Source organism: Prenolepis imparis, unplaced genomic scaffold (genome assembly GCF_030444845.1).
Source record: "Prenolepis imparis isolate NDT839.2.m4 unplaced genomic scaffold, iyPreImpa1.0 SCAF_4, whole genome shotgun sequence".
Classification (NCBI taxonomy): Eukaryota; Metazoa; Arthropoda; class Insecta; order Hymenoptera; family Formicidae; genus Prenolepis; species Prenolepis imparis.
In genome coordinates, this window is record NW_028141162.1 from 11,510,666 (window position 1) to 11,533,700 (window position 23,035).

General features: G+C 38.1%; 4 protein-coding genes across 11 annotated transcripts; 1 reads left to right on the forward strand and 3 right to left on the reverse strand.

The window, feature by feature from the left end:
• Positions 1–9: 9 nt before the first annotated feature.
• Positions 10–16,818, reverse strand: LOC145934651 (uncharacterized). 3 transcript variants are annotated; one of them, XM_083035257.1, is made up of 7 exons: positions 16,082–16,818; positions 14,572–15,123; positions 8,411–13,986; positions 7,258–8,116; positions 6,795–7,172; positions 4,990–6,660; positions 10–4,789 (listed from the first exon to the last, which is right to left on the reverse strand). In XM_083035257.1, exons 2-7 carry the CDS (start codon positions 14,966–14,968, stop codon positions 4,542–4,544), a joined length of 9,129 nt encoding a protein of 3,042 aa, XP_082891383.1. In that variant the 5' UTR covers positions 14,969–15,123; positions 16,082–16,818; the 3' UTR covers positions 10–4,541. The 3 variants fall into 3 exon arrangements, with proteins under 3 accessions (XP_082891383.1, XP_082891382.1, XP_082891381.1); XM_083035256.1 differs by having other exon boundaries at positions 14,572–14,980; positions 15,826–16,818; XM_083035255.1 differs by having other exon boundaries at positions 15,826–16,818.
• Positions 16,819–17,669: 851 nt separating this feature from the next.
• On the reverse strand, positions 17,670–18,751 carry LOC145935041 (transcription elongation factor 1 homolog). Its single transcript, XM_083036043.1, has 2 exons — positions 18,308–18,751; positions 17,670–18,031 (listed from the first exon to the last, which is right to left on the reverse strand). Exons 1-2 carry the CDS (start codon positions 18,421–18,423, stop codon positions 17,899–17,901), a joined length of 249 nt encoding a protein of 82 aa, XP_082892169.1. The 5' UTR covers positions 18,424–18,751; the 3' UTR covers positions 17,670–17,898.
• Positions 18,752–18,954: 203 nt separating this feature from the next.
• Fancl (E3 ubiquitin-protein ligase Fancl) lies at positions 18,955–21,624 on the forward strand. Of its 3 annotated transcripts, none has more exons than XM_083036036.1 (8): positions 18,955–19,097; positions 19,181–19,592; positions 19,670–19,771; positions 19,854–20,101; positions 20,267–20,459; positions 20,542–20,745; positions 20,876–20,978; positions 21,488–21,624. In XM_083036036.1, exons 2-7 carry the CDS (start codon positions 19,260–19,262, stop codon positions 20,972–20,974), a joined length of 1,179 nt encoding a protein of 392 aa, XP_082892162.1. In that variant the 5' UTR covers positions 18,955–19,097; positions 19,181–19,259; the 3' UTR covers positions 20,975–20,978; positions 21,488–21,624. The 3 variants fall into 3 exon arrangements, with proteins under 3 accessions (XP_082892162.1, XP_082892163.1, XP_082892164.1); XM_083036037.1 differs by having other exon boundaries at positions 19,004–19,062; XM_083036038.1 differs by lacking the exon at positions 18,955–19,097 and having other exon boundaries at positions 19,173–19,592.
• Positions 20,991–22,993, reverse strand: LOC145935040 (NADH-cytochrome b5 reductase-like). Of its 4 annotated transcripts, XM_083036042.1 has the most exons (5): positions 22,588–22,986; positions 22,192–22,498; positions 21,693–21,927; positions 21,415–21,626; positions 20,991–21,202 (listed from the first exon to the last, which is right to left on the reverse strand). In XM_083036042.1, the coding sequence occupies exons 2-5, from the start codon at positions 22,448–22,450 to the stop codon at positions 21,012–21,014; spliced, it is 897 nt and encodes a 298-aa protein (XP_082892168.1). In that variant the 5' UTR covers positions 22,451–22,498; positions 22,588–22,986; the 3' UTR covers positions 20,991–21,011. The 4 variants fall into 4 exon arrangements, with proteins under 4 accessions (XP_082892168.1, XP_082892167.1, XP_082892166.1 ...); XM_083036041.1 differs by having other exon boundaries at positions 21,442–21,927; positions 22,588–22,993; XM_083036040.1 differs by having other exon boundaries at positions 21,415–21,927; positions 22,859–22,989.
• Positions 22,994–23,035: the final 42 nt, after the last annotated feature.

Consider the following 23,035-nt stretch of genomic DNA (forward strand, 5'->3'; position numbering starts at 1 on the left):
ATACAAGCTCGTTTAATATCGAATGCTTTTATTTCATTAATTAATTATTTCATCTTATCTGTGTCATATACACCGTAGCGCGATTTTATAGAAAATAATGTACAATTAAAAAACATGAAAAGCTTGTGAAAAAAGAAGAGATTGCGACACGAGCGTTATTTTATTCTTCTTTGCTGGCAAATTTATTATAACTTTTCGATAAACCCAGCTCTTGTGTGTAACATGTATTTAGCCATCCTATATCGTGTGTACACAGACGAAAATTGTATGTATCGCGAAAATCTTATCACGTCGATACAGAGAATTTCGGACTGAAAGAGAGATCTCTCTCTCGTCTTAAGATGAATCTGTTTACTTATAATTCCATAATAAGTCGATACATAATCATCTCTCTTACGCATTTACTAAGCATTTACATGTACACTGCGGCGCGTATTCTAGCCGTACGCTAAAAGCAGCTGCCTCTGATGCTCTATCATTATCATCATCGTTACAATTGAATCTTATATATAATCATAAATCTATCAAGCTGCAAAAAATTGTCGATATTATTTGATATATCGAGAATTTTTTGAACGCCTTTGCGAATCTTACATTTTAATTTCAAAATTCTTTTTATATCCTCTCTCTTTCTACAATTTTTGAAACTTTTTATGTGAGCATAATGAAGAATTATGAAATCTTTATTTATAATTATATATTGAACAATTTTATATACGACATTTTAAATTTTCTCGAGATTTATCAGACAAGAATAGCTTTTTCTGAATAAAATTAGACGGCCACGTTTAGCGTTAAATGTGCGGCGAAAATACGAGCCTATGAGCTAATTCCTGTTTTGGTCACAGATGCAAAGATGAATGTTATAAAAAACAAATATACGTAGGCTCTCATTCATCTCTCTCTTCCTCTCTTTCTCTCGCTTTCTACATAACAATAGTATGATTGAAATTTCTTTTTTTCATCGGTGTAAACAATTTATTTTACATAAAAGCAATACTCTTGACATAAAAAAAAGCGATAATAATGGCTAATGTATAATAATAAATAAAATATGAAATGTAAATGATGGATATTTACAGATATGCAAATGGCAAAAAAAATATGTAACAGAGAAGAAATATAATTGCTCTTCTGTAAATATATGAGTCGCTTGTTCCGAGAGCGATGCAAGTCAATCCTCCAATCCAAGGATATCTCACTAAAATGCACATATCGTTTCTAAGTATTCACATCTTAATTACAAATTCATTAGCCCATATACTCGCTTTTATCTTTCTTCATTATCGTATTTATCATTAAATGTTATGAAAATATCAAGTCACACATTGACTCGTATATATTCACAACCATTCATATACTCCACAAAATGTGAAATATATGTATATATATATTTCACATTTAACACTAAGTAAACCGCTAAGTATAACGAATACGATTCTTACCATGATATAACATCAAATGCAATTATCGTAAAATGTACGAATAAAACGCGAAATTGGGCCACCGCATTTAGCGCTAAATGTAGTCATATAATTCTCAGCCTACAGGTAACATCGAATGTATGTAACATCACAATTTTATGTTACATAAAACAAAACTCAACAGTCACACTTGGCCACTAAATGCGGGATGTGAATGTTGTTACTTCGTAATTGAACTTGGCAACGCTTTCAGAACGGACGGCTCTTCACGCACGTGTTTTATACGACGGGCTCCTTGTCGAAAGATTGCACAGCTTACTTGCGCTAAACGTAACACCTGTACACTTAGAACCTACGAAACGTGTGTGGCCGCAAAGCGTCCCAAGTAAACGCCGAGGTCTCTTCGCAAACAGACGACACCGAGACCCGCCACGGAGACACAGTATACTAATTAATATATCCAGCATGAACGCTTATCTCGCTAGAATAATTCATCTATAATCAGAGGTATTCAACCTAGAGTACTCTCGGAAGAGCGTTAAAACAATTCTCTTATATTCACAAAGATGTAAAAAAAAAATATATCTGCAAAGTTTATGTGAAGAATTGACTTTGCACAAAATATAGAGGAATATTGTATAAGTGATTTCAAAATAAAAATATAAAGTATTACATTTTATATATATATATATATATAGAGGATACAAAAATATTTTACAAAAAATCTCTTACAAATGAAGAAATATGTATATATCGGAAGTACAAAATTCTCTAAAAAAACATATCTGTAAAGATCTGAAAGAGATGCTTTCAGGATTACATTGGAGAAAGGGTTGAATACCACTGGTCCATATAATGTATTACAGGGAGCACCATGATAGACTCGTGCGCGCCTCTGTGTCCCACTTGGAAAAATGGATTAGCCATCTCGTGCAATCCCGGATTGACTTATACTAAACGTAAATGCAACAATTTCGATCGCAAAGACGGGCCGAGATTCCGGACCTGCTCGCGAAATTCCCGCAAAATCAAGGTCGGCGACTGATTCCGGACAAGAGTGTACAGTGCGCGAATTCGACACGAGATTATAATAAAATATCACAGTTCCGAGTCTCTGAAGAGTCGCTCCTGAAAATCATGGCTCTCCCTACGTTTATACTACGTGTCCAAGATAGAGTGTGAATTCTTTTTTTTTTTAAATCGTAAGAGACATCCTAGTTAACAACAATCCTACGCTCTATTGTAAGATTATTTATTTCGGAAACCGTAACGATTAATAGTACAATACGTAATCCATATACAACTCGCTAGGTATGCTATAGACTGTATTTACTGACTGCTAAATGTTTCAGGTGAATACTGTATGTACTTATGTTACGCGTGTAAATGTATGGAAAAAGATACGAGATGACATGTAGACGCGGCGTTAACGCATGCCACGTAGAATAGCAATTGATTTCGGCGCTCGAGAAAAGAGAAGAGACGATATAGTACGCTTCTTACAAATCAGATTTACGGAAGAGTGATGCATGATGCAAACCAAATTAATTCTTTGCGATTCATAGCTTTCACCCTGAACTCGTCTTTTTGAAGTAAAACTATCATTCAAATCAGAATTTTAAAGAGATATCGACAAATTTTTTTAAACCTTCTGATTCGAATAATAATTCCACTTAAAAAAATGTAAGAATATGCATTATTTAAAAATATTAAAAAAAATGTCGCAAAAAAAGAATCTAAAAAAATGTTTTGTAATTACATTTATGGTTCAAATAGTTTCTAAAAGCGCATGTTATATACAAGTCAAATCTTTAGACACATAATTTCAGGGTAGAATGACTGACTCGCTAAGAATTACAGCAGTCAAATATATCGCTATGATATATAAAGTACATCATGCAACAGAATAGAAAAAAGCGTTTTGCTGGACAAATACATTCTAATACATTTCATGCACGTAAATATTTCAACAAACAACTGCATTTTTTAATATAATTTCAAGTGATTCATATAGCTTGCAAATTCATTACTCTTGCCGTACCATTTGAGGGGGATCAGTCGATTAATTTCAAAATCGTCAAGGATTTGTCATGGAAGTGTATTTTTTTTGTCTCGCTCTTAAAAATTAAGAATCTCAAATAATAAGCTGTCACTTGAAAAAAAAAATTACAAAAACTAAATTTAAAATTAATTCCTTAATGTAATTACTCTCTTAATGTAAAATCATTATTGATTAATATCATAATAAAATCTTAAAATAAAAAAAGAAAAATTTTAAATCTCAAATCTTTGCTCAATCATTTGTCATTTCTAACTCGTGAGGTTCAGCTTTATGTAATTAAACACGTGTCATCAATCAGTCACGAGAATTTTATTCCATTGGAATGACTCTCTCCCCCTCTTTATTATATGAGTTATATAAAAATGAGCTAAATGAGCTGAATGTAACACGTGAAGCTAAATGATAGTACGCAGCACTTTTCTTTGCATACATCTTACTCCTTCAATCTTCCCAAAGTTATATACCATCAATAACTAATCAATTCCAATGTTAAGATGCTACTGACAAAAGGCTAATTCGGCAAAGGACATCATGCAAGTACAAAAAGTAGAAAAAGTTGCGAGAAACGCAATTAACCGCGGTTACAGAGTGAAACATATTGCAATCTAAGTCGCATAGTCTAAGCATTCGTAAAAAATCTTACTTGACATCGCTCTTATCAGATTGGAGGATTAAATAAAGAAGGAATTTATATACCGCTAAGATGCACATTTTTTCAGTGAAGTTAACTAGTGAACAAAGAACGCATCGCAAAAACGGCCATCGACAGCCAAGTTAAAATATTCTGAACAGCTCAACAGATTGCACGGTTCAATGTTAATTAGGGCAATTTACGCTCGCCCTCCTTAATCATCTTATATATCAATTATATATCGCAAAGAACTCGAGTAATCTCGACAATTCAAACATCTCTTCTTAATATCTCAATATTTGTGACTAAATATTTACATCGATGCGTTTTACAGCTTCAGTCTATTAAGCTTCGGAGCCGCGGGCTTTGCGATAACTTTTTCGCTCTTCATTATCCTAGGATTACTCCTAAACGCGTTGCTTCCCTACTGAGCGGGTGGTTGAGGCTCGCTCGACATATTGGGGTTCGGATACGGCAGAAAAGAATAGTTCGGATAGGGCGGCGGAGGATGCGGAAACGGCGAGTAGTAATTAGGGGGATGCGAGGAGGGAGGCGCGTATCCTCTGTGCATGTAGGGATCCGTCGGAGGTGGCGGACCATGAAACGCCGAGTACATACGAGCGTAATCCGTGTTGTAACTCGGTCCACCGTATGCTGGATAACCGGGTGCTCCTGTGAATTAATTTCGCCATTAGTATTTGCTAACGAAGAGGAAAGAGACATGCATTTCTTCCTAGAATACAAAATTTACACACGCACAGAAAGATTATTAACAAATCTATTACATTAGATGTATAGGCAGAGACAGAGATGACAAAAATCTGATCTGATTTTTTGCCTTATTCTACTTAAGAATTTAGGATTCTCACAACCTGGAGGGTACGCTGCGGATGAGCCAGGCGCCGGTGGATAATGCTGCGAGTATGGATCGTACGGGCCTGGTGGATACGGCCCCGGGTATCGCGTGCTACTGGGATGACTAAATGCGGTAGGTATATGCGCAGTCTCGTCTCTACTCGAGGAGGCCACCGTCGTAGTCACGGCTGCGGTGTCCGTACCCTTAGACTCCGTCGCAGAGTTGCTCGTTAACGTTTTGGCAGTAATGCTCGGTACTTGAGAAGAGTAAGCGGTAGGCACGTTCATCACGTTTCTCTCATCCGTAGGCTTTCCTAAATCTGGTTGAGGTTTCGTCGTGTCTATTGGCAGTCTGCTGCTTGGAGGATTCGCCGTGTGCGGTGGAACGCTGGGAAAGTAAGCGCCGTAAGGATTGGATAGCGAGCGGGATCGTGGGTCGCTGTAGTCGTAGTATCTCGGATACTGCGCGTAAGGATACCCTTGGGGTACATTCGGCGTTGTTGGATCTCCCTGAATCACATTATCTCGCATACTCGGACTCGGCTCGACACTCTTCGGAGAGGTAATGTTAGTACTCGTGCACACTGAGACAGTCGATGGAGCGATGACGGACGAATCAGAGCTGTTTTTATGTGTTTCTGGACCTCTTACAGGTACAGATAGTACCGGCATCGACGGCATCGGCATGCTCGATGATATCGGCATAGTCGACGGTATGCTCGATGATATGCTAGATGGCATGCTCGGTGGCATACTTGACGGCATGCTCGACGACATGCTCGACGACATGCTCGACGACATGTTCGACGGTATACTTGACGGCATACTTGATGATATCGATGGCATGCTTGATGTTACTGGGATGTTCGGCAGTACCGACATTGTTGATGATACTGGCGCGGTTGATGATACTGGTAACGGTGTTAACAAAGATGGTGGCATCGGAGTGGTCACGTGAGTTTGTGTCGCTACCTGCGGCGTCACTTGCGACGACGATTCTTCGATAATGATATCATCGTTAGAAGCATCTCGTTTCTCTGTCTGGCTATGAAAAGGCCGACTATAGTTTGTTAATGTATCTGGCTTGGAAGCTTCCTTCTCCGGCGATGAACATTGTTTGTCGACGGCCAACGGCAGTTCCGGTTCAGGTTGATCATGTTGTGTTTGCACGCTTTGCGCTAACGAGACAGTGTCAGGTGTATAAACCTGAGTGCTTTCTTCGGAAGATTTCGGCAGAGACGTGTCCGTATCCGAATTGGTGGTACGAGTATGATTAGATGGACTGTATTCGGTGTTTGAGCTCACTTCGGCTACTACGTCCTCCAATCTAACTTCCTCGACTCGTTGCTCGGTTCTCAGTTGACCATCGGACGAATTGGAGTTATCTCCGAGCGTGGAATGATCCACCGGTTCTTGTTTCACTTTCGGTAACCTCGACAGAGAAACCTGGTTAGTCAAGTTTACTTGACTCAAATACGGTTTGGCAGCCGCTGTAGCGACTGGTTTCGGTCTCTTGGAAATTTCTTTATCGCCAAATGGTTTATAACCCGGACCCGGTGATGATTTAGTAGGAAGTCGACTAGTCTGATTACTCGAAGAGGATTTGGGTATTAAGGAAATGGCAGAATTATTTCGTAAGGGAAAGCCAACTTCAGGTTTGGAATTCCTCTGTATCATCGAGGAAACACCTGCAAAATGTCGAATTTTCGAATAATATAATTTATCATTAATATATTTATAATATATTTATTATTTATTATTTTTTATTTTTTCAAATATTAATACAATAACTAGGATTAATCATCAGTATACATTAACTCACCTTTCTTCGGCTCCTCCTCCCGTTTTTGCTGATTCAATTTAAGCGCAGTGCGAATCGCTATAATTTTGCCGGATTCGAGTTGCATATAAATACCCTTCGGACTCTTTAGTACCATGACTCGTTGTCCTGCTTTCAGAACGATGCTTCCTTTATCCGGAGAATTGGTCGGAATAACCACATCCAGAGGTAACGTCATCTCTTGCGCGCTCATTCCTTGCCTTTGCCACACCTCTGCCGGAATCCATCTACTGCCAGTTACATTTCGCGGACCTAATCCTTCAGCGCCTCGCTGTTGCATCGGTCTGACAGAAGCAACGGGTTTTGGCGTAGCTCCTCCTCCATCACCGCCGCGAATTGCCCTGATTTGTAATCCACCTGCTGGAATAAATTATCGCAAAATATACGGTTAACTTTTTATTTATAATAAAATTTCTGTATATGTGTATATAAATATAAATTATACCTCGCGTAGCTGTATTTCCTGGAACGTAGTTATAACTCGGTTTTGAATTAGCTGCCATCTTCTCAAGCTCATAGCCGCGACGAGCCAATCGCTTCTCAGCCTGACTGAGTTTTTTATCTTTCCGATCGACGAGCAAACTCTCGTGATGAAATGGTTGCTTGGTTAGCAACGAGGAATGGCGTTCTAGTACATAATGCATAACTTCGTCCGTATAGCTGTCCTTGGTCTGCGAAAAATCTTGTACTTGGCTGTCCTCCTCCCAATCCCATGACAATGTCGTCGCCTCTTTCAACGAAAGATGCGCATCAGGATTGCACTGATCGACAACCCGATCTGCCATACCTTGTTTACTAATCTGTCGATCGTAGATCTTTCTCTCCAGACAATTATCAGTAACTAATCGATAAACGAAGCACGGCTTCTGCTGACCGTACCTGTAGACTCTACATACAGCTTGTGTATCGTGACACGGGTTCCAAGAAGCATCGAATACGATCGCGCGATTCGCGCCGACGAGATTAATACCCAATGAACCTGCTCGTGTCGAAACTAGAAATAGATGAATCTTTGGATTATTGTTGAATTCGTTGATCAGTTTCTCGCGCTCTAAAGCGCTGGTGCTTCCATCTAATCTATAATAATTCACATTCTTGATCCAAGCATCAGTTTGTCCATCTGGATACTTTAAACTATTTCGCGCTAAAAAGTCTTCTATGAGATTCAACGTAAACAACGACTGCGAGAATGCGAGCACACGATCTCCCAGTTTGATAGCTTCCTCGAGGATGCAAAAGAAGATAGTCATTTTCCCGGACGCGTCTATCAACCCGGGTATATAGTTCTTCATCAACTCTGTCGCCTGTAACAATATTAAATGTTATAATACCACTACTGAGATATAATATAATAACAATTAATTTTCTCATTAAGATAAAATAACAAAAATTTATATTTTATAATTGTATTTATATATTTTAGTATTTTATAAAATAATTATATTTTTCTTTAATTTATTATTATTTATAATTTATATATTATATATTATTATATATATTTATATTATAATTATTTTTCTTTAATGTATTCAAATAAGCGAAATTTATATCCTAGCATATCCTAATATAAGTATTCTAATATAAGTATTATAACATACCCAGTCATATGGAATTCCAGGATCTTCCTTTCCCATAGGAGAACTCTTACAATCTTTCTCCTCGTCTTTCGTGAGAATCTCGTCATCAGATTTGTCCTCCTTATCCTTTTCCAGGAGATCTTCTTTCTCCCTCTCATCTTCCTTCAATAACTCGCTCTGATTCAATCGAGGACTGTTCGCTGAATTAATCCCCTGTCCCGGTTGTCTGGGTGCAGGAGTCGCCGAACTCTGACGATTCGATTCCGTGATATAATTCGGCGTGCCGCTGAAATTACTCGGATGCATCGGTTGACTTTGCACGCCGATACTGGACGACATCTCTTCATTGTTTTTATCGCACGGTGAAGAATGAGTACCGGACTGCTGCGAGGTTTTCGCAGACTCGTCGGGTCGTGAGTTCATGTCCGAACTGTGATTAGCATAATCGTACGATTGATTCTGATAATTTTGCGGCGGAAAGTAATTGTTCTGATAACGATTCACGCCCGGGTTCATCTGATCTCTGTAATACGAGTCATTGCACTGCTGATCCGGTCGAAACGCTTGCGGATAATTACGTTGCCAATAGGGATCGTCCGTGTTCTTCATCTGTCCGACCGACGTCGCCGGGTTCGAGCCATCCGACGAATAATTCGGTATAACGGGATTCTGCGTTTGCGATTGATTGGCGGTGTAATTGTTACCGGAATTGCTAGCAGCACCTCCACCCGAGCGATCGTTCGAAAATTCGTTCGCGGTTGGAGCGTAACCTTGCGTTTGCTGCGACACCGCAGCCACATCCGATCTGGAGTAGAGTTGATTGTTCGGACCTAGTGACGGATTGGATTGTTGTGATTGATTCGGTGAATACTGGGTCATGGTCTGATTCTGGGCCACCTGCGTCTGCTGTGCGGTACCGTATCGGTGAGCAGCGGGAGTCTGCGGCATCGTTCCAGGATGATTCGACGAATAACCAGAGTGAGTCTGATTAGACGGCGGCGCCGCCGGATTCTGCTGATTCTGCGAAGGATACGGCGTTGTCTGATTGGAAGCTGCGGCTTGGGGCACCATATGTCCATATCCTGCGTGGACCGCGTTCTGCTGATTCGACGTCGAACCTTGCTGATCCGGAGGATACCTATGCGTTTGATTCTGCGCGTTAACGTTTTGCGCGGGTTGATTGGCCGGATAATTGGACTGATTTTGCGCCACGTTCATCTGACCCGCTGGTGCCGGAGTATAGCCGCGCATTGGACCCTGCGGCACAGATCCCTGACTCGATTGGTTCGACTGCATGTAACCTGTGTGAGAAGAACCCCGCGGCATCGAAGACGCGGATGCCTGATTGAACGCATGCTGTGGAGTCTGCGGCGGAGTTGGATTCACCTGCGTAGGATAGGCATGCGACTGGCCTTGAAGAGGCATACCCTGAGGTTGCTGGCCGGTGTATGAATGAGATTGAGTTTGCAAGCTCAGATTCTGTTGATTCTGTTGAGTCTGCTGGTTCGGCGAGAAACCTCGATTTTGACCGGGTGATGTATTCTGACCCTGTTGCGGCGGCAGCAGATAACCAGTGGTTTGAGTTTGGTTTTGAGTCGGAGGCTGACCTTGTTGTGACACAGAATAGCCCATCGTCGAGTTCTGCAGTGGTTGCGTGTCGTTTCGCGGATATATCGGATTCGTTTGAGCCGGCGTTGGCGTGTAATTTTGATTCTGATTCGTGGCATATGACGAGTAATCTGTCATCGGCATATTCGCAGACTGATTCGGCATCTGAGTTTGAAAGGAAGGCTGATTAGGAACCTGGGAATAGTTGCTAGACCCTTGATTCAAATTTGGCGTATAATTACGCTGCTGATCCTGATAGGGATAATTTTGCCGTGAAAACATTCCCGGTGTTTCATAATTATTTCCTTGATTTTGATCCGATCTGAAATCAGATCCAGCCGCTGCACCGCTGTATCTCTGAGGATGATTCGTCGACTGCTCATTCGACTGCATGTAATTTTGCGACTGATTAGGATATCCTTGCGACGTATTGTAGCCAGATGTTTGAGTAGTATACGATTGAAATGGTTGATTGCCATATCTCTGTTGTCCTTGATTATTATAAAATTCTCCGTGATTATAATCGCCATGATTATTATTATCATTTCTATAGTATGTATTTTGATCGTTCGGACGGTAGTTTTGATAACCGTGAGGAGAATAAGATCCCTGCTGCATAGAGTTGGAATATTCCGAGTTGGAAACCGGCATCGGAAAATTAGTATAATTATTTTGCTTCGGAGTATTATGTGCGGTCTCAGCTTCCGCGTTATCGTTGCTAGATGATGAGGAAGCGTTCGGTTGTACGCTAGCCGCGGGCTTGTTCTTTATCGTCGTGCCTTTTTTGGATTTCTTCGACTCGCCTTTTGATTGACGCGCTTTAGATCTCTTGCCACCCGCCGTAGACTTCTCTCCAATTGTCTCCTCCAGATCCAAATCATCCTCTTCGTTCGCCTGACGCTTCCGAAGAAAATGGTACAAAATGTCTGGATGATTCCAAATCTTGCAACACACGGCAAAAGCTTTCAATGGATTCGGCACCGCGCGCGTCTTCACCACCTGATTCATGAACGTATCGTATAGTTTACGCTGATGAGACGTCATCCTGACGAGAAGAATATATTCTTCCTTACGCGGTAACGACATCTGCAACACGGAATGAGATCTCCTCTGCACGAAACCTTCCAGTAAAGCATGCAAAACGTGCGCGCGATATCGCATCAAGCGTATATCTTGAGGCGTGGAATCGATACATTGGCCATTCTGTATCGGTCTCTCGAACATGTTGCAAAATTCACTCTTGGTGCCCAGATAATTCGGTCTCACGAAATCCACCATACACCAATATTCTAGAAGATTATTCTGCAATGGATAACCGGTTAGGACGATCCTGCGTCTCGTACGCATCTGCTTCAATGCCATACTGATGCTAGCATGCGAGTTCTTAATGCGATGACCTTCGTCGCAGATTACCAAATCTGGTCCAGGATTCACAAGAGCCGTGTGCATATCGTCCAGCAGACCTTTGTTCTTATCTTCCTCTTCTACGTCTACAGTATCCTTGAAAGGTTGACCGCGCTTTCGTTTCGCCTTATTGGGCTTCTTTAAAGACAATTGTCTGTACAACTCGTAGCCTATCAGCAGAACGCCGCCGTTCGTTTGCCATTCTTGAATCACCTTCGCTCTCGCCGTCATGGTTTTATGCGAATCATTCAAAATATGCAGGTGAAAGTGCCTCGGGCGTACTTCCAAACCAATGGGCGTGTTCACGCTGTACGGTGTCTTCACCTTTTCAATTGTCTCCTTCTTTTCCTCCGTCAACTCCTCTTTCGTTATCGTACTCTCTTCTTTCTTGATCGTTTCTTCCGGTTCCTTCTTCACATTCACGTTCTGAGATGGCAGCATTCCTCCTGGCAGCATGTTCTCCCTCTTCGGTTCCAGCTCATGTTGATTAGTCTGACTGCCGTAACTCGCAAAAGTGCTAGAAGAGTTGTTGTAATTAGGATACATCGGCGCAGAATGATGATCACCCATGTCTGCATACATCGTCGGAACGTTTCGATTCTCCATATCGGAATACATAGAATTACCCTGTGATCGATTCTCCATACCGGGATACATAACGCCAATAGCTTGATGCTCCATGCCGAATTTTGGTCCCGTTATATTCTGTTCGGGCGGCATACCGTGACAATTCACTGGATCGGACTTCATTGGGTCAGAGAAATTAGAAAGTGGATTCGGATTCGCGTTGTACAACGGATTCTGCGGTATCTCGCCCTGATGATAGTTTGGCGGCATATGTGACGCGCGCGGCTCGGTCTTATTCATCATAGTAGAATCTTGCATGTAACCTCCCGACATTATATTACGCGATTCATAACCATGATGAGAATTCGCGTAGGGATTATCCGGCATGACATTCATCGGTTGTTGCGATGCAGCAGCGGTGTCCTGGCCAAAATGATGCGCGGATTCCGTACTGATAGGCCGCGACATATTGGACATATCACTATGATTACCGCAACTTTCTTCTTTCATCTCGTGCTTCATATCCATTCCAGGTTCTACCTTGACATTCGTGGCCTTAAATTCCTTCTCGGCAGTAATGGCAGAATCTTCATACGGCAACCACATGTTAAATTCCGCTAGCCAGTTCTGAAGAGTGTTTATGGGCATGATGCAGAGAACAGTCTTGGCAGTGGTGCATCGAAAAAAAATGTCACAAAAACTAGCGATCTGGAGGGTCTTGCCCAAGCCCATACTGTGAGCGAGGATACAGCCGAAACCGCTACTCGTCTTATACCTCTCAATAGTCTCGATAATGTTGTCAAAGAGAAAGCGTATACCACCGATCTGATGCGGTTTAATGATGCGGGCCACTTGCGGTGAGAGGAACACGTCCGGTTCGGTCTCAGGATGGCCGACGTTTATCAATACTCGCCCGTGTTCGTCCGGAACGTTGTACCGATCGTTGGTGTGCATGCCGGAATTGGATGGATCGTCATCGTTATCGGTCTCTTCTTCAGCACTGGGGTCGCTCAGGACTATACAATCGTCGTCTGAACTATCGCTTGAACTGGATATCGTCACTACATCTTTGCCCTTGGGCGGCCTCTGATATTTGGGCACGCCAGGCGGCTTCCGCATCGCATGTACTTGCTTTTCACGTATCATCTCCTCAGCTTCAACATCAGATAACTCGGAATCGGAATAATACTCTGTACTCTGATCCATCGGCTCCTTCTTAGGCACCACTGGTGATATACTCACGGATGGTGTCATCATACGAATCCTTTGCTGCAGCATATGGGGCGCACCGGAGCGATTCGAGACCCGCGAGATGGACGTCTGTGCTCCTTGGTAGCCACCTCTACCCTTCTGCCAACGCATTCCACTGTCCACTGATCTCCTCTGAATCTGCCCCGCTTGCATCCCGGCTGTCTGAGTAGTCTGAACGCCGGTACCAGAGCCAGAGTTCACTTTCAAAAGCACGGTGCTCGGCAAACGAACCTGGGTAGACGACGTAGTCGACGATGACGCCGGAGAGGACGACTGTGAAATCATAGTGGTGTTAGCCTGATTTTGCTTTGTCTGCAAAAGGCTGATAACGCGTGTCTGCGCCTTGTTATTCTGTGCTCGGTTGATCGCTATCTGACGCTGTACCTCACGTATGATCCTCTGTTGCTCCTGTACTCGCCTGAGACGCTCCATCTCCTGTCTCTGAGCGGAGAGTGTAGCCTCGTCAAGTTGCGCCTCGTCCATCACTTCTCGGATATTCCTTCGCATGTTGGCTAACTTCTTTTCCGACTTTAATTCACATTCCGACGTGCTACCCTCTGTATTACTGTCCTCCTTCTTTGCTTTCTTCTTCGCGCTATCCGAATGATCGGAATCGGCGTGTCTCTTGTTACTATCAGCACCTTCCTCCTCTGCACTCTGTCCATCCCCTTTTTCGTTATCCAAACTCTCTTCATCGTCCGAATCCTTTAATATCGGTTTCCCTAGTAAATCGGCCTCGGACACTTCCTGGCCTTCTATGGGCGCTCCTTTTGATAACACAAGAATAAAATTATTAAAATAAAGTAATATAATGCAATAAAGATAATTTCAACTTTATAATTATTTATAACTAAATAATTTTTATATCATATTGTTACAATGCACACACACATACAAAACTCTATTATAAAAAATTAAAGCTATTATACTAAAAATATTATGAAAGAGAGATAAAATTAGTTTATAATTTATAAAAAGTAATACAAAAAGCATATTTTTGGAACTCAGTTTTAAGATATATTTGGAACTCAGTTTGCCAGATATATAATCTATTAATAATTAATTAAATTGACTCAATTATAATGCAAAATTTTGAAATAAAATAAAATTAAATTGAAATAAAATTTTACTCTATTACTCTAATATTTATTACTCTAATTCAATGCTAATTATTACTATACTTTAATTAGACTCATAATATACAGAATCATAAAAGACTTGTTTTAAAGATAATGTAGTAAATAATAATAATAAAGTAAATTTTATCATGATATAATATTTTATTCTAGTTTAAATACGTTCAAGTGATATGTAATATAAAACATATACTAATATCAACATTTTTCACCAACCTTCCAATGGCAAAGTGTCCAAGATGTTAACTTGTTCCTCATCATCCTCTTCTTGATGATGCTGCTGCCTGTCCGAGTCTATTCTAACACCGATCTGCGAGTCGATCGTTTCGTCCAGATCCATATCGTCCCCCGAACCCTCGGAGCGTATCTCTTCTATCTCCTCGGATTGTAAAGCATCGAGTTTTTTCTCGTGCTCTCCGTCTGTTGTTTCGCCGCTCGACTCATCCGAACTTTCGTCATTGGTCGCCTGCGGTTCCGCATTCATATTTGCACCGGTCGCAGCCTCGTTCGTCATCATACTTGCTTCACTAGGCTTGGAGCCACCACGAGGAGTCACACGTTCAATTGTGACGTCCCCGATGCGTGTCAGAAAGCTGTCCAGACTATTAGACATGGTGTGCACTGTCTATTAAATCACAATGTATATCTTTTATTGATATATACCCTATCATGAAATGTCTCACACACACTTTAAATATGACACTAATATCTATTAAGCTTAACACTTTCTATTTAACATTACATGTTATTTAATATATTTCCTCCTTCCTGTAATAAAATATAATTTCAATTGTTATTTTATCAGATGTATTAGTTAGAAGATAAAAACTGCTTTGCGTTGACAAAGATATCAAATAATAAAATCTCTTATTGTTGGTCACAAAAAGTTTACTATTTGAGATTATAGATACACGATATGAAATGAAACAATGCTTGAATGAATAAATACCACATGTAAAAATATTTATCGTAAAAATAAAAAAGATCAAAGTAAAATAATAAAAATTGTTCTAATTCTCTCCTAAGTAATCTAAGCTTTACGCAATATAATTCAATTCTTATTAATTCTTATTAATAGATCAAATTTATAAATTGGAATTAATATAAGTAAATAGTTCAATATAATTGCATTAAATGCATAATAATAAACTTGTATGAAAACATGTAACAAACTTTACTTTGTCATATATAAATGATTCTATTAGACTAATAATAAATGCTCTGACGAAATATATTTGATAGCATTGTTCTCAGTTAAAATATTTATAAGCAAAACATGTATACATAAAAAAATAAGCTTTATAATCTCTCAGAGTATTTCAATGCGATACTTGATTAACCCGTAACACATTCGTTCACATGTGAGAAAAAATCATGTGTCAATATATAGCAGCTAATAACATGAAACTCTAAAAGGTTTGTATAAATCATATAGAATCAAACCTGCTTTGATAGTGAATGTGCACTTACAACTTTTTACTCAACAGAGTATCCTCTCATAGCTTCCTATCAAAAACTGATTGACCACACTGTCCATCGAACAACTGACTCAGTCCAGAGACACATCACGTGAGCCGTATAATCGAGACACTCCGCTGGCATACCGGATATACATAATCAACGGGATCCAGGATAAGCCACCGGTGACGACGATAAGTAGCTGTCAAACGTAATTGAAGGAAAGGAAAAACGAGAGATAAGGGAGTAGGCCAGAATGTTTGTTTACGTGTTTAGACGACGAGTCCCACGATGCTTGACCTATCGTATCACCGTCTTCTCGTAGACGAGGTTTCCTCGGTCCCGGCGCTTCTCTTACCCTCTTCCTCGCTTACTTCCTTCCTCAATCACACCGCTTGATCGGCAATCACGCGCGCGCGAGAGACGCCATGGCCGGTCTTAGCTCGCGTCTAGATCCTCGCCTCGCTCACGTCGTCGAGCGGTCTCGTAGCCGAGCTCGGTCACGGCGTACCCTCGCGTCCAACGAGCTCGGTCGGACAGCCGGGTCGCGCTTCCATGCCAGGCCGCGCAAGAGGCAGGAGAAGAAGAGGGAACCTCGTTCGCGTCGCGCTGTACCGCACCTCGCCACGCCGCAGCCTCCCCGCGCGCAACCTAAACTTAGGTTAACGCTGAGTATCACCGAGTATCACGCACTGCTCCCGCGGGCCCGATCCCTCACTCGAGCAACCCGCGCGAAGCCTCCACGACCACGACACCCCGTGGCATATTCTCTTTTTTCTTCCTTTTACCCTCACGCGTTCCTGCCCGACAGCGAACTCCGCTCGGCGAACGCCATCTTGGCTGCACCACCGTTGTTGCTTCGGTTGTTGCACATCCGCCACGAATAAAGCGCGCGAATGATGGTCCAGGAACTAGACGATCGCGTCTAGATGCGATTCCGGGGCTACGTCGAGGAACGTCGCGCGATTCATCTCTCTCATCCTGTTGGCAGGATATACAAATTTCAGATTTGTCGACGACGATGCGTTTTATATGTCTCGAGATATATGCTTCCTTTCGAGAATCTCTCGATGAGAGATTTATTATTGCTAGACGACGTTTTCAAATACGGCCTCGGGTTACGCTCGAGACCATGATTTATGGTCATTCACCGTGAAAATGACAAGGACACTAATAGCATGGAACTTTCTAATCTTTCCTTTTGTTACATCCTCGATAGTCTTTCGTATTATTGAAAACCGCGCATTTTTAAATATGGCATTTAATATTGTTATACGATTTTTATATAAATATTAAAATATTCTATCGGGAAGAGAGGATTCATATGATCATTAAAGTACATTAAAGATTATTTGAAAAAAAGATCCTTCTTCCTTCTGTAAATCATAATTTATAAATATTGTTATTAGAAATTAAAAATATTACATTTTATACTGTTTGTATATTTTATATATAACAAGTATTTTTGCTAAAAATAAGGAGTTTCAAAACATCCTGAAAGCTATTTATAACAATTGAAAAAAAGAAAAAATATAAGATATATTTATATCTCTCTCAATTTTCTTATATGAAATAATATGTATATATATACAAATGTGTGTATATTACAAATATATTTTTTTATAGCAACTTATATAATTGTAAAAATACTAAATAATCAACATATACATTACATTCACACATAATTGTGTTCAAAAATATTTATATTCTTCATGATATAATAAAGTTTTGTCTAAATTTCTAAAATTTAAACTTTTACCTTAAAGATTATATCCCTAACATTATTATTTAGTACTAAATGTGACCATAAAACTATAATAAATCTCATATTCATATAAAAAATCAAGATCATCTTTTATTGGAACAGCATTATGTATATATTTAGGATATTAATAAACAATGATAAAATCATTGTTTTACAATCAAATAAAGCCACATTTAGCAGTATGTTAAAGAATATATACCTTTGTTTATAAAACACATAGCTTATATTTGAAAGATAGCATGTGAGGAAAAATCTTAAAAATGACAATGTTCACCTTGTATGTAGAAAACTTGTACAGAATATCTACATGTCTGATAATTCTAATTAGCAGTTTCACATGCATCAATCCAATCATTATATACATCTAAAGGTTCCGATAGTAAATTTATCGTCGTTTGAAAATCCTCCAAACATACTCTGCAAGTTATCCTTGCAGTACTCCTCGACTTGTCCCTGAAATCACAAAGAGAGCTTAGTAGAAAGAAATTAATTTAAGTTAATCGATAAATTTATTATCACTTTATCAAATTACTTGTGAGATTCTAAAATTCATGTAATTAAACTAAGTAAACACGATTATCTCCACAAGCTAAATCAACATTACTTTATAACCTAATTAGTAATATCGAGAAAACTTAATCGATCATAAATTAAATCAACTTTTGCTTCTGCAAAACGCAATATTTGTGTGGCTTAATTTCGAGATATATTCGCGAATTTTCTCCATACATTTTAACATCGCACGACTTCTCATGATTGCAAAAAGGACAATTGAATTGTGTGTCCAACGGTTGAATGGCCTTCTTCTTGCTGGGCGGTTTTCGTTTGCTCTTACGTCGACCCATCTTGTCGCAATCGGCCGAAATTAAATTTCGATCGTACGAAATATTAATTGACCGATAGCTGTAATCCTTTCGCTATGTTTTAATAGGTTATGTTTAGGACGCGAATTGTGTTGTTAGGTTAGATCAATTTTTTCCCGTACGAGCGTCGAGCACGATATCAGTAATAAAGTATCGAGTTCGACATTTGATTATATAAAGTCCTTCGTATGTAAAATTATTTAATTTTTTCAACGTCTTTCTTCTTTTAAACATATCAATCCATTCTGATTGTTCCTTCGAAATTTTAGCGCCCACGATATCTCGTACATGTACATACATACATACGTCATACGTCATACCTGCTGTCAACTGAATCGCGCATGCGCAAAATCAATCTGACCTAAAGGTGCTATTTACATTGAGCGACAAGTTTGTCGATTGGTTATCGGATAGGGAATTTCTAGTATCTTGATAGTAACTTTAGGAATATTCTTCAAATACGTTCTCCTTTTTCCTATTCGATGCTACTTCTCGTTGATACTTGATACCTGTTGATACATTTTTCTTATTGAATTTTTTTAAAATAAAAAGAAAGAATAACAAGGCCTTCCCCTAGTTTAGTATTTTTCTTCATCGTTACACAACTACATATTTATTTTCGTATGTTTTCATATATATTTTTCTACAATAAATCAGTAAGATAATTAATCTCGTATAAAAAAATATCTACTACATATATAATAAATATAATTACAAATTAATTTTCTTTTTTTCTCAGAAAAAGAAGAGAAGAAAAAAGAGATATTGATTATATTTTTATAACTATAAGACGTGCATTTTTTAATTAATTGTTAATAATGGTGACAAAACAAAGTTATTATAATTATAAAGCAATCTTAGAGCGGCATTCTGAAATTATATTAGTATCAGAATCACCTGTCACTTGGCATGGTTTTTTAATTATTTCGCATTCATTGTGCACTGCATATGATTTTCAAAGTCCCAGAGTAAGATTAAAATTAATCATGCCTGCTTATCCATCATTTGAACATGCACATGTCAAGTTTGGTAGACAAATAGCTTCTCTGCAAAATAAAGAATTCCATGAAAGGATGAAAAAATTAATAATAACTGCATTCGAGACTGAACAAACAGTATCTTTATTTTTAACACAGTTACAATCACTTATTGTAAGTATAGAATATAAAATATTGATATAGTTTGCTTCTCTTTAACTATTTTATTATGATTATATATTTGCAAACAGAGAGAATATATGCGCAATACAGATACTAAAACTCTCATACCTAATCCTGACGCTATAAGGTATTTTCTGCAAGAATTGGAAGCAGCTCTTCAATATTTACCTGTATGTAGATTTATATAAGATATATCCTTTTCTTTTTCTGTAAATTGTCATATAATTTTAGCATTAAATATCTGTGTTAAAGGATATCCTGATATCATCTGATCAAAATTTAAATATTATCAAATTACACTATAGAGATGTATCTGTTACATTGCAAAGATGTAACAGTACTGAACTTCCTTGGAAAGTTATTGCTTCTGATTTGCCCAATATTCCATCATTTGAAGGCTTTGAGAAGAATGTGACTAATTTGAGTGTTGCAAAGACTAAGTTCCAATGGCAAGTGGAAATATTGAGAGAAGCATGGGAACAATTAGAAGAAATTGATGAGTGAGTAACTATTACTCAATCATATTCATAAATTACAAGAGAATATATTTGTTAACTTCTAGAACTTTTTTAAAAATACATAATACTTTTTTTTTTAATTTTTTGTTGAAATTATATCAAATCATTAATTTTTACGTTAAATATATTAATGTGAAATTTTATAAGGAATTGCTGGGTAATTGATCCATTGAAGCCAAATAAGAGCCACATGTACAGACGTATTCACTTGTCTCAGTCTTTATCTGTAACAATTACAATATGTGATCCATTGAAGTCTAATGTTTTGCCAATAATTAAATTCTCAGGCAGTGACAATGAAGTGAAACGACAAACGGATGATGTTTCCAATAATATTCATGTATGTTTCATATATATATGCATAATGTGAGATAATTACAATTTATTTGTGGGTAATTAACGTTAATATATTGGTTTTACAGAGGTGGGATTATGATTGCAGTATTTTAGAAAATCTAAAAATGCTGTTAAATATGTATGCATTTCCCGAACAAGAAAGTATAGAAGAGAAGAAAGCTATTATTAGTAATCGTGAGTGCGGTATATGTTTTTCGGACGAATTGTCGGACAAAATATGTAATAATGAAAAATGCATGAGACACTTTCATTCAGCATGTTTATCGAGGGTATGTTTTGGAATATACATAACATATGTTAATAACATAAATATATTCTATTTATATAATATAAATTGTTACCTTTAATAATGCCAACAAATATATATACATAACTTTTTTTAACAATATTTTTAACAAGTGGTTACAAACAAACACTGGGAATCAAGTTGTGTTTGGCCATATATATGGCACCTGTCCATATTGCAAGGAAAAGATTACCTGTTCCATTCAACAATAAAAAGGTAGATATTAAATTTTCCTAAACATTTAAAATTTTATTCAAATGTATGTACATATGCATAATTCATTTCTTGGAGCCATTCTTTCATGGACTGATTAAATTCTAAAGTTCCACATATCAAAATTAATGTTGTTTCTGTATCATTGCATTGGAGAGAATCAGCGACAAGTGATTTGCTCAAACGACCTGATTTGATATTAAAACCATGAAGATTGACTGTCTTGTCTGAAACAATTATTTAGGAACAATATTTTTAGTAACTCTTATAAATTATATATATTTACTTCAATTGTTTATATGTGTATAAATTATCAATATTTATACTGTATATCAAATTGTGAAAAAATCTATACTCAAAATGCACGATGATTACAGGATATTCTATGTATACAATTTTATTATGAATTTACTTGCTGTATTGTGTCTCAATCACATACCATTTAATTGGGACAGCTGTAACGTACATTTAAAATTCCAATAATCCGCTAGATGTCTCAATTCTTTTTTCAGAGGCACATGTGCCACCGATCGAAATCCTGCGACAAGATGTATCCTCGTCGATTCTGTTTCATCATCGACGATCATTTTTGCAATGGGATAAAGTGCCGCTATTCCAGAACCGATACTGAACATAACGATCTGTCGAAAACTATCATAACAGTACATTGAGTCGAGAAAATTAATTTTTGAATTATCTGAACAAATCTTCACATACCTGTTACTTTTATATTTGAAATCTCCATATGGACCTCTAATATCAATTGCACTGCCAACTGATGCATTTTTTAGGTGCAAACTAAATTCACCTTGCTTATATATTTTTACTAAGAAAATTAATTTATTGTATGTCCAAGCAATTGGTGTATATGGACGAGATTTGCACCAAGAATGTAAGATAACGTACTGCCCAGGTGTAATGTGCAAACTAACATCATTTTCTATTTTGCACTCTACATAATAAACAAATATTAGTTTTTTAAAATATATATTTTTTTTATTTCTATTTTTTCAAGTATAATGCATTTAAATATAAATATTGCATTTATATGAATAATAGTCTTTTAAAAATTTTACTATTTCTTTGTGCGTAATTGAATAGTAGTAGAAATTATATATAGATTTGTTTAATATGATGTTACTCATTTTTTAACTTTTTATAATTCATTTGATATATTTTATTACATTTTTATTATTGATTTGAAAAAATAGAATACCTTGGTATTTTAAGCAAACTAAAAAATAATCCTCTGAAGTTTCAGATACATTGGTGACAATAAATACTTTATAAGATAGAGGAGATAATAAATTGCTCCTTGTTTTAACTTTTACATTTTGTGTCTTTCTACTTTCCCATTCTTTCAGCAGTGCTTTATGAACATCAAAGATGCATGGTGTACATCCACTGCCACAACAATCTTCGTCCAGTGGTGTCTTGGGTCTATTATCATCATTGTTATAATCATTCAAACTCATTTTGGATATATATATTTTACTGAATTATTAATACATCTTCCAAAGAATCTAAAAAACATAAATACAAGGTAATCAAACTTTATTTATCACATATAATTGATAACTTTATTGCAAAAAATACAATTTCGCTTATTCACCAATAGATTTTAATATATATAAAAAAAACATGTTTATTTTCTCCATCTAAGGGTGCATTTTCACTTGACGCTGTGACGCTGGATTTCAGCGTCAAGCATCAATACAACTAACGCATTTGATATACAACTGACAATGAGATTAAATTAAATTAACGCTTAAACTGACGCTACAAATATTTGATCGATATATCGGGATGGAGAAATCCTTATCTCTTTCGCTCTGATCAATCAAATGATTCAAATGATAGAAATGATTGAAAAATTCACGTGCCATAACAGTAGGAAGGAGGAATAAAAACACGGCCCACAGACGTAATAAAATACGTAGATGGAACATCAGCCACCGATATGCGCGCGCGTTCGACTTTAACCTTCAAGTGGCGCTGCGTCACGTGGTCGCGCGGCGGTCGGAATTCGGCGGCGCGGAGTGGGGGTGAGTGGTGGGGGG

Excerpts from the sequence above, each read along its gene's own strand:
- LOC145934651 (XM_083035257.1), bottom strand. The coding sequence starts at position 14,968 with ATGTCTAATAGTCTGGACAGCTTTCTGACACGCATCGGGGACGTCACA. Across the intron at positions 13,987-14,571 it reads GGACACTTTGCCATTGGAAG|GAGCGCCCATAGAAGGCCAG; the intron begins GTTGGTGAAAAA and ends TGTTATCAAAAG. Across the intron at positions 6,661-6,794 it reads GGAGGAGGAGCCGAAGAAAG|GTGTTTCCTCGATGATACAG; the intron begins GTGAGTTAATGT and ends GACATTTTGCAG.
- LOC145935040 (XM_083036040.1), bottom strand. The coding sequence starts at position 22,450 with ATGAGTTTGAATGATTATAACAATGATGATAATAGACCCAAGACACCA. Across the intron at positions 21,928-22,191 it reads AGTTTGCTTAAAATACCAAG|AGTGCAAAATAGAAAATGAT; the intron begins GTATTCTATTTT and ends TTTATTATGTAG. Across the intron at positions 21,203-21,414 it reads ACAGCTGTCCCAATTAAATG|ACAAGACAGTCAATCTTCAT; the intron begins GTATGTGATTGA and ends TAATTGTTTCAG.
- Fancl (XM_083036036.1), top strand. The coding sequence starts at position 19,260 with ATGGTGACAAAACAAAGTTATTATAATTATAAAGCAATCTTAGAGCGG. Across the intron at positions 19,772-19,853 it reads CAGCTCTTCAATATTTACCT|GATATCCTGATATCATCTGA; the intron begins GTATGTAGATTT and ends TCTGTGTTAAAG. Across the intron at positions 20,102-20,266 it reads CAATTAGAAGAAATTGATGA|GAATTGCTGGGTAATTGATC; the intron begins GTGAGTAACTAT and ends AAATTTTATAAG.
- LOC145935041 (XM_083036043.1), bottom strand. The coding sequence starts at position 18,423 with ATGGGTCGACGTAAGAGCAAACGAAAACCGCCCAGCAAGAAGAAGGCC. Across the intron at positions 18,032-18,307 it reads AAGTCGTGCGATGTTAAAAT|GGACAAGTCGAGGAGTACTG; the intron begins GTATGGAGAAAA and ends TTGTGATTTCAG.